This window comes from Nylanderia fulva, unplaced genomic scaffold, assembly GCF_048542155.1.
Source record: "Nylanderia fulva isolate GAGA-0341 unplaced genomic scaffold, ASM4854215v1 Scaffold36, whole genome shotgun sequence".
NCBI lineage: Eukaryota > Metazoa > Arthropoda > Insecta > Hymenoptera > Formicidae > Nylanderia > Nylanderia fulva.
In genome coordinates this window covers 1,281,349-1,291,899 of record NW_028190433.1, presented here as the reverse complement: position 1 = coordinate 1,291,899, position 10,551 = coordinate 1,281,349, and the positions used below count along the sequence as shown (strand labels likewise).

Here is a 10,551-nt window from a genome sequence, read left to right as displayed (position 1 = left end):
CAGGCGGGTGTACGAGACACTTTGTTCCCCATTGATCGGCACCAACGGTCGATTGGCCGTTGACGTCGTAGCCTCTTGGCCGCGTCCGGATTGACTCGTCGCGATTAAGCTTCCCCTTCGCAGCGCGACGACGGCCGCGATCGCCAAATTGGATAATTGGATGACGATCCGCCGATTTGTCCTAAGTGGACAACCCGACTCCCCGACTCGACGTCATGCGTTTTTCCGCGTGTTTCCGTCGCTTTTTCACAAGGAAGCGCTTCGCAGTTCGCACGCGGCCACGCTGTCACACGGTTGTCATCGCGGAATATCCTCCTTCCCAGGGTGAACCGTTCCTTCTTCCAAGAGGGTATCAAGGTCAACCGGCGCGGCGGTGTGGTGACATCTGAGTCGGTTCTTGGTGAACCGTGGTCGCGCGCCGTTGACAGATCATCCTCTGCGTCCCGAAGGTTTGCACGCCCGTCACGAGGATAACATCGTAAGCATTCGGGACCGATCGAAACAATATAAGTTTCCGTAACGCGACGTAAATCCCTTCCGTAGAAAATCGATACATCTGTGTGAGATCGACGGTATCAAATTCTATTAAAATTTGTATGCGGGTCTGAGTGAAAGATGTGACGATCATTTCATTTTTTCTAGAATTAAACTCGGTTTACTCAACATTGAAATTCATTTTCTTGAATTTTGAAAACAAATGGATTCGGCTGCATTTAATTCACTCCATTCTCTATTCATTTCCAATTTATTTCAAGCATGTCATTGCTATTGTAATCTAATTGAATCTAAATTAATCTCAACGGTAAAATTTATTTCATCGACAGCTTCATTAAAAAATAAATTTATTAAATTTGATGTAAAAAAATATTTATATTTTGGTATAAGAAAATTCTTTTCAAAGCAGATAGATATTTATTCCTTTCAAATGAACGATTGCTTAGGCAGTATTGAAATAAATATTTATTAATTTAATAATTTTTTTTCAGTAAACACAAAGTAAATTAGATTACTGTAGCGTTATGCATGTAAAATCTTTACTTGATTTCACATCAAATTTACTTAAAGCTCAATATATATTTATTATGAACAGGTATACATTTTAATAATTTTTTATTAAATAACAACGATCCAGGTTTACTCTATAATTCACCATGATGTGGGCAATGCTGCTCACAGGGCTTGTTCTACTGTCAGGAGTACTGCCCAACGAGAAATTGTTCGTCGAATCGACGCCATTGCGAAATCCTATTAGCATCGATTATTCGAATATATTCGGCCATCGTTCCTCGGGGCCTGGTGTTTCACAAAACTTCGAGGATATTCAAGTATAGTATCGACAAATTAAAACCTACCTATATTATCACAATAATTCAATCGTCAGAATATTTACAAAATTTGACATCCTATAGAACCGGTGGAAACGTAGTATAGACTTGAACGATGTCTACTACTCGAAGATGCGTCGATACAGATTACCAAACGAAGTTACAGCGACCAGTTATCACTTGGATATCAAGATACCCTTTATCGAGAGCAATGTATTTAACGGTCGCGTTAAGATCAATCTCACCTGGTCAGACACGAGCGATAGAATAACTTTAAACGCTGATGAAAAGCTTGAGATTTCGCGTGTCAGCATCAGAATGATTCGACTGCCACCCGATGAAGCGTAAGTGAATAAAATACTTTACAAAGCTATATAAAGCTTCGATCTTTTTTTTTTCTTATTAAAGTCAAGCTTTTTCACAATATATAATATAATGTAATTCTTATAATAATAATTTTGACTGGCTGTATATTATTATAATGAAAATTTATCATCTCGTAAATTTTGAAATTGGTATACAATAAAATTTTTATCGTCTGTGTCGTGTTTGCCATAAAGAGAGAAGGGTGCGCCAATGGACGTCAATATCGCAAGGACGGAGCATCAAAAACCGAAATCCTGGTACATCATTCATTTAGAGCAAATGTTGAAGAATGGAAGTGCCTGCGAAGTCGACATCACATACGTGGGACAACTCAAGGAAAATGAAACTACTGGTCTTTATAAAAGCACGTATATGGATTCTGAAGGCCGAAACCAGTAAGTAACAACATCTGTATTATTTTTGTAGCAATATAAATATTTTAAATCACATTTTCAATAAGTAATAATCTGCTACAAATTTTTCTCTAAAATACAGTATATATGTCATTTTTTCCAATCTTACAAAATTTTGAACAATCTCGATATGTTCTGTATAATCTTAAAAGATTTATTAGAATTTCGATGTAGAGAAAAAATGATTGTAGTTAATAAATAATAATATAATAAAGATAGTAATAAAATTGATTTTTCTTTTATAGCCCCTTCGTCGCCACTTATTTACAATTAGATAACGCGCAGAAAATGTTCCCTTGCATGGATGAACCACCCTACAAAGCAACTTTTAAATTGAAAGTGTTGTATCCTAAGAACTTCAAGGCTTGCACAAATACACCGTCAATGTAAGTATATGTTAAAATGAAATCTTTCAGTCTTGAGAATATCACATCGGAATCGATTGTCTCTAAGATATCCAAAAATATTTATCGGACTTTAAAAATGATTATAGTTTCAAGTTTTGCACTAATTGTAAGTAAACCACAATTTGTTCCTTTTTTCCTAAAGTTTCCGAAGTGATGTAACCAACAAACCGATCGAGGAAGAATTTGAAGAGACACCGAGAATGTCGACGAATCAACTGGCCCTCGTGATATCGGATCTACAGGACATTGAACCCGTAATGGAAGTAAATGAAATGGACGGACGGAAATTGAAAGTGAAAGTTTGGGGTCGCAAGGAGTTCATGGAGTCGTTGGTTAAGGTTCCCAATAAAGTCGTAGACATCATTAATTATTTGCAAAAATATTTCAATAGCTCCCTCGGTTTACCAAAATTGGACGTAATGGCGATTCCCATGTATAGCACTTCTAAAGCTTCTGACGATTGGGGTCTCATGTTCTTCAAGTAAGTAAGAATAATCTCATCCTGACGCTCATATGTGAAATAAATATTGACTTTTAGGGAAAGTGAACTCAGCAGTCCTCTAGTGTGGACCACTGCCTACGAACTTCTCTATCAATGGATTGGTCAATCCGTTACTCCGTATCGTAAAAATGATGCGCCAGTTAACAAAGCTCTTAATTCGTTCTTAGCATCTATGACGACACTTGATGTGAGTTAATTATGTTTTAATTTATTCTAACAAATGCCAAACTGTTATAGTTAAAAACATTGAAAGAATATTTATATTAGAAAAATGTTGTTATATTATAAACAGAGAATGTTAACGAATCATTAATTTTAATAATGAATTAATCTTTTATAATAAAATTATGAGTTTCTCAAAAAAATAATATTTTAAATACATTTTGACAGCTCAATCCGGACGAAATGGAAGGAAAATGGCCAATGACAGTGTTATATTCTTTGTATTATGAATTTGCGCAGACGGCGCCTTTCTCTAGAGTAGCCGGAATTAGACACGAAGCAACATGGACAAAAGGTAATCAAGTTAATTATCCTATAATTTAGAATGCTTCTATAGACATAAATAGCAAATAAAAGTACGGTATAAGTTATATATTACTCGTGAGAGAAAGAAAATATTTTAAATGTTACATGAATACAGTACAAAAAAAGAAATAATTTCGAGTAACTTCAAGTGCCACAATTATTCAATATATGATTCAAGTAAAATTAAATATTCAAACTATTGAATTTATAAATCTTTGAAATTAATTATTCATTCTTCGGATTTTTCAGCCGAGTTGGTTTTCCGAATGTTTAATTACACTCTTGGTCACGAACTGTTCCAAAAGAGCGTGAGAAATTTCTTCCATCAGCAGTCGAAAGAGTAGTAATTGCCTTCATTAATTAGTCGGGAAGCAGATTCTAAAATTTTCTCTTTAACTAACTTTTACATACAATTTTTTACGTAAAGAGGCGAATTATTTCTACATTACACACACATTCGAGAATAAATTCTTATGTAAATAAAATTTGCAAATAGATAAAAATTGTGAACAGTTAAAATTTCTTAAAATTTTACGTAAATAAAATTTGCAAAATAGATAAAAATTGTGAATAGTTAAAATTAGTTAAAATTTTACATAAATAAAATTTGCAAATAGATACAAATTGTGAACAGTTGAAATTTGTTAAACTTATCTATCTATGTACACTGCTTCTCGGCTACTTTTCTCGATAATTCGAATAATTGCAGGCTTTACATATCGCGAAATCGCATCTTTCGTGTTTAGAGACCGCAGAACCTTCTTCGCCAATGACATCTTCACCTATCTGAACGACGTGGCGAACGAAACGAACAATCTGCCGCCAGGTTTGACCATCAACGGCATCGCCGCGTCATGGATCAACCGGGACAGAGTGCCGTTGGTCACGGTCATTCGCGATTACGAAACTAGAAAAATTAATCTCAGTCAGGTAAGTTAAACAAAAGCGTGATTTCCTCGCAAGGACATACGCGACGCGCGAGAGAAGGCAGATACGATTTTTCACACGGATAAAATGACAAAGATGACCACGTGTGCGCTATTTACTCACGATTAAGGCATTCCGCGCTAGCGGAAGTTACATGTGCATACTTCGGTAGTGAGAATCGAAAAACAGAAACACGCGAAACTAATGTAGGCGTCTGATGGGCGTGAGAGAGAGAAATAGAATGTTTCTCTCACCGTTTTGATTAGGATATCGTGTTTCAATGGATAGGCCAAAGGTTTAATTTATTCCAACGCAAAATGATAGTATGTATATGTATGTATAATGTGTAATTGTGAATATTACACGTCTTCACGTCGACAATTCTTCAGAGCCGTATCTTGCCGTTTTCGCCGTCGTTCGATGTTTCGAAGAAGAGAGATATGATCTGTTCTGTTCGGTTCTCTATTGTCTGTCGATTCCCAAAAAGTCGGCATATTTATACCCGGTGTTAAAACCTTCCCTACCCGAAACATCGGACCAATCAGAATTACCTTCGTTCATCGCGCAGAGATGTGTTTTCGGTTTTCTCGACAAACAAAGGATCGCTCAGAACGCTTTCAATAATAAATATTACAAATAAATAAGTACCCGGCACGAGGTCGACAAACAAAACACGTAAATCAGCTAATCTCATCGTCGGTTAACGTCTTTATAAAAAAATGCCTACACTAAGGAATAATAATGTTGATTTTAGAATACATAATATCACGCTAAATGCTCCTGCGTAAAAAATTATATAAAAGTGAAATATCAAACACACATTCTGTATAATATGTACTCGTACATTAATATATATTCTCACTTGAGAAATTTTTAACACATATAAAGATATGTTTTAAGAATTTTTTAGATGAGAATGTAATGTATGTGTGTATGTGCTAGAATTATAAAAAATAATAAAATTTAAAATAAAAATAGAAAGATAAAATATAATAGATAAATATATAAATAATACTAAAATATATATTTTTAATTATGTAAATAATTGCAATTATTAAATCAATTATTGAACGCAACGTTATGCCTCAAAAGGACGTGTCGTTTTTAGAGCGCATCTAAAGAAACACAATCATTGATAAATTTATTCATTATAAAAAAACATTGGTTTGCATAAGTACGCCTCATCTGAACTAAGAAATAATGCATGTAAGTAAAATAATATTTTTACTCTCCACGCGAAGTGACATATATTATATTATATAATCACATAGTTTTGAAAAAAGCAATAATAAAATCAAGGACTAATGTGCAGACACGTGTTACGTAATATTTGCACGTCTCGCTCTTATGGAAATACATCGATTTATTACAAGAAATTATAATTTCGCGCGTAATTCACATGTACGAGTTTTATTCAGTGAAATATGTAATTCCACATTTTTAATAACTCATAGATATCAAAATATTTAATCTGTCGATTTAATCTAATTAACTTCTTAGATGTATTTAGTATATTGCTTGCACATTTTTTAATTTCTAATATTAACATTTTTCATACTTATTTATTTTAGACGTCAACATTTACATATAAATGTTTACGTCTAATATAAATGAAAATGTAATATGATACATACGTAAAAATCTCAATTGAATTTTTTTTCACGAATTAAAATAAAGATAATTTATTATTTTGTCTGAAATAATAAGATTCTAATTCTCTGTTCGTGTTTTTAGAAAGTCTATCTGAGAGATATACCGCCACAATCGACAGCAAAAGTATCGTATCAGTGGGACATCCCAATTGTGATGCAGGCTGAGAATAATCTGAATTTCCATAATACTACACCGACCGTGTGGTTGAGAAAGGAAAACGAGCCGAAGAATTCAACTATCACGGACATCACCAGCAAAGAAAATTTCATCATTGTCAATCCCGAAGAGATAGGTAGGCAAATATCACATTTTTAAAAAGATTTTTATATCACAAATTTTAACTATATGTGCTGAAAAAAAGAGTTTGGTTGTTTTTCGACGAAACATTTCTGATCGATTTAACCAGTAATTCTCTGTTTCGTCAAAAAACAATCAAACTCTTTTTTCAGTGTGATTATGTAAAATTATTTAATTTTTGTACACGTTTTAAGAAAATATGCACTGAACAAAAAATGTGTTAACTTGACTAAACCATTTAAGTAAATATTATTTTCTTAATTGAACATATAAAATATTGAAATTAAATATAAAAGATTTAACACAAAACGTATATTTGACTTAAATACTAATATATGTTCAATTAACATTAAAATAGTAATTTAGTTAAAAGATTTGGTCAAGTTAACAAATTTTTGCAGTGTACTGCTAAATCTTTATAATTTTGTTATGTCAATATCGCGTATAAAAATCGCAGAACATTTGAAAGATATTTATAGTAAATTGAACCCGAGATATTCGCGGATATCGCGTGCATGCTACGTGAGGAAGCATACAAAATGATCTCTTGGCAGGAATGTTTCCGGTAAACTATGACACCTGCAACTGGAAGATGTTGTCGCATTATCTGCAAGGACCAGACCGGGAGAAGATACCCCCCTTAACGAGAGCAAAGCTGTTACACGACGCCTGGAACTTGGCGTACGCCGGCGAATTGTGCTTTGGCATTGCCATGAACATGACTCTCTTCCTGAAGGAGGAAAAGAGCCATGTGGTTTGGGAACCGGTGTTCACGATGATTCACCACGTCGGTCGGCGGATCGAGGGATTGGATGTGTATTTGAAATTCGAGGCAAGTAAACTTTAACCGAATAGAACGCCACGTGAATTTAATCGATATTGAATACCGCCTCATTAAATATGGGTCTAATTGAAAGCAAAATTAAATAGGTCTAATTAAAATCAAATATTAGCGTTGAATAATAAAATTTGCAGTAAACATAATTAATATTAAAGGTTAGCGTTAAGTAACTTAATTTAGAATAGACACAGTCAATATTAAATATCGTTTGTCTGATCCAAAAATTACTGTATATATTAACGTCTATTATAAATAACTTCTCCAATAACGTCTATATAAATTTAGTAAATATTTCTTAGAAAATGCATGAAAAGTGAATTAATTATATCAATTAATTGCCTTGTTTTTCTTTTTAATTTTTTCTTCTCTTTTGTCATCTTGTTTTAAGATTTTCTATTTTATAAAATATGTAGTTTTTATTTATCGAAATGAAAACTTTCTTAAGAGTATTCAAATAAATAATTAAACAAAATACATTTAATCAGGCTTACATTCGAAGCTTACTGAAGCCTCTCTACTTGGAACTTGGCGATAATCCACAACCTGACGAACCCTCTTGGAAAACTCACATGCGTGGTCTTATAAAGAACTTCCTATGTCGAGCTGGATACGAACCTTGCGTTAAGGAAGCTAGGGATCAATACAAGAAATGGTTGACCGATGAGGAACCGGACAAAGGAAATCCGTTAGTTTTTACATCGTACAAATTATTTGAAACAATTACTGCATGTGCTAAACAACCTTTTATCGATAAACGAGCAACGAAAAACGTTTGCACGAAAAATTATATTTCACAGGGTCGCGAATAAATTCCTGTGCCCGGTGTTTAAATGGGGCACCAACGAGGAATGGGAGTTCGGATTGCAACGCGTCATAAATTTCCCGAAGACCAGCTTGGCGAGGAAGCAGAACGAGCGCACCTACTTACTAAAGACTCTTGCCGGATGTCCGAAGGATGCGAATAAGATCGAAAGGTCAGTACGAAATTCACCATTTCAGCCAGCTTCTCCTTTCATTTCTTACAATAATCGGGAAGGTAATTAAATGCAGAAAAGGTAATTAAATTTTCTCCTATTCCTCCTTTGTCCTATCATTTCCGACAAACTTGAACCGTTTAAACAAAACGACCATAATTTGATTTTTTAAGTGAGAAATTGAATTAAAAAGACGGTCTAAAATTGCAATTTTGTTTTAAAGGAAAGGACGACAGTTTTATCATATCTCGCATAAATGTATATACACGGAGAGAATTTTTCGTTATATTTTACCGCAAAATTCGCAAAATCTACAAATTTATCATGTTTGATAATAAACCGAAAATTAGCATGCTGCATGTTAAAATTATCATGAACGAGCTGATTGAAAATATATTTTATATGTTTGTCATTTTTTAGCATTTATTTAAAAAACTTGAAAAATTATTAAGTTCTAATATATTTTAAAATTATTACAATTTTACTGTATATTTTCGTAAACATTATTTATATCTTATTGTAATAGATTATTAATATTTTTTATTGCGATAACTATTAATCGGAGAAACTCTCAAAGTTCTTCCAGTGTACCATATATTATCTCACGATTACATGAAAATTTCCGGACAAATGCTAAGAGAAAATTCTCTCTGTGTACAAATATGTCAATATATTGTAATAAATTAAAAAATATCGTTTTCAGGTTGTTGCAAGTGGCCGTGATAAATCAAAATGAGAACTTCACGGACGCGGACATCCACTTGATCTTTAGCATGTTAACCGGCAGCGCGACCGGCTATAAGACCCTGTTCAACTTCCTGAACGAGCATTGGTACACCGTGAAGGAACGATTCGAGAACAAGACTTATCTCTGGGACGGTATCGTCAACTTCGCGACGTCGTCCTTCAACACGCAGGAGGGCTACGACAGGGTGAGCCAGCTCTACATGGACCATCAGAATGAATTCGAGTCGGCGGACGCCATCATCAAGAAGGCGCTCAGGATCATCAAGCAGGAGACCAAGTGGAATGAGGAAAATGTGCCGGTGATCGACAGTTGGCTCACGACGAATCTGTCCAAGGAAGACTTGGAGACAATCGCGGCCTCGACGACGTCTACCTCCACCCTCTCCACGACCGTACCTACAACAGCAGGTTAATCAGCTAGGCGAAAAGTTGGAATTTTAATATTTATAATCCGTGTAGTCTCCATCTTTTTTTCGGCTGTACCGAAATTCGTTTCTTATTCCTCTTTTTTTTAACGTAATTATAGCGATATCTTTTTTTAGTTTGCTTGGTAAATAGATAATAGCGTCGCAATAATTTTTTTCTTATACGTTGATTAAAACAATTGATGAGTGGTATGAGAATAATTGTGTTTCTGAGAGAGGACTGATATATATACGGTGGGGTGATTAAAACGCAGCGAACAGTAAAATCCTCTTTTTCCCCATATTATAGATATATATATATATATATATATATATATATATATATAGTAATTTAGAGATATTGATTTTGAAAATAATATGTTGTATTACATTTTAAATATTAAATTTTTATTTTTGTAAATCTAATGAAAATCGATATCGCTCGTGTGATGTATTTATTTCATCGACACAAATGGTCAAAGTATTTTTTTCAGGTAAAAAGTTATACGAAAACATCACTCGCACAAACATGAAATAATTTTTAGGTAGGATTCAATGTAAAATTATTTCTATAAATAAAATTAATGTAATGTAATATGTTACATTTTTATGTATTATGCATATATATGTACAATGTATATATACACATATATTTTATTTAACCAGTTTCACAAATGTTGGTTAACTTTAATCTCCAGTTAAATTATATATATCTTTGTCCCTTTTCAGATATACGTTATTCTTAAAAATATTTGTGAAACTGGTCTCTATTCATATTAATAATTACAAGTACATATGTTGAAATATACGCTGTATAGTTATTAATTTCTCGAATGTGTAAATGAATTACCTTATATACCGTAAAAGAAAAATGTTTCCTCGCGCGCGTTCAACTGGAGGTATGTAAAACAACAAAATTTAAATTTATTAGAAAACTTCGTAATTGAAACATGAGGCGCCCTCTGGCGAGGCGACAGAAAGCAGCTCGAAGGAACTGTCACTTACCGACAGCTGTCAATCACAGTTTGACAGTTGACGCATGCGCGGTCGAGGTTTCGCGCATGCGCAGACTCGACCGTCTACTATTCTTATTTATACTGCGTTTTCTTGGCAGACGCGATCGTCGGGGTGCAAGTGAAATCGCGAGGCCAATGTCGTGTAAGGCCG

General features: G+C 34.0%; 1 protein-coding gene across 2 annotated transcripts; it reads left to right on the top strand.

Moving 5' to 3' along the window:
* Positions 1–255: 255 nt before the first annotated feature.
* Positions 256–9,979, top strand: LOC114941915 (aminopeptidase N). Of its 2 annotated transcripts, none has more exons than XM_029317106.2 (15): positions 256–478; positions 1,133–1,325; positions 1,410–1,669; positions 1,886–2,086; positions 2,350–2,490; positions 2,654–2,992; positions 3,050–3,200; positions 3,404–3,530; positions 3,791–3,881; positions 4,288–4,471; positions 6,203–6,413; positions 6,973–7,250; positions 7,745–7,944; positions 8,057–8,233; positions 8,937–9,979. In XM_029317106.2, the coding sequence occupies exons 2-15, from the start codon at positions 1,152–1,154 to the stop codon at positions 9,391–9,393; spliced, it is 2,991 nt and encodes a 996-aa protein (XP_029172939.1). In that variant the 5' UTR covers positions 256–478; positions 1,133–1,151; the 3' UTR covers positions 9,394–9,979. The 2 variants fall into 2 exon arrangements, with proteins under 2 accessions (XP_029172939.1, XP_029172940.1); XM_029317107.2 differs by lacking the exon at positions 256–478 and adding an exon at positions 510–572.
* The last annotated feature ends 572 nt before the right edge of the window (positions 9,980–10,551 follow it).

Bases quoted from the DNA above. Each gene is read 5' to 3' on its own strand.
- LOC114941915 (XM_029317106.2), top strand. From the start codon at position 1,152: ATGATGTGGGCAATGCTGCTCACAGGGCTTGTTCTACTGTCAGGAGTA. The intron at 1,326-1,409 runs GTATAGTATCGA...GACATCCTATAG, and splicing joins AAAACTTCGAGGATATTCAA to AACCGGTGGAAACGTAGTAT. The intron at 3,531-3,790 runs GTAATCAAGTTA...CGGATTTTTCAG, and splicing joins CGAAGCAACATGGACAAAAG to CCGAGTTGGTTTTCCGAATG.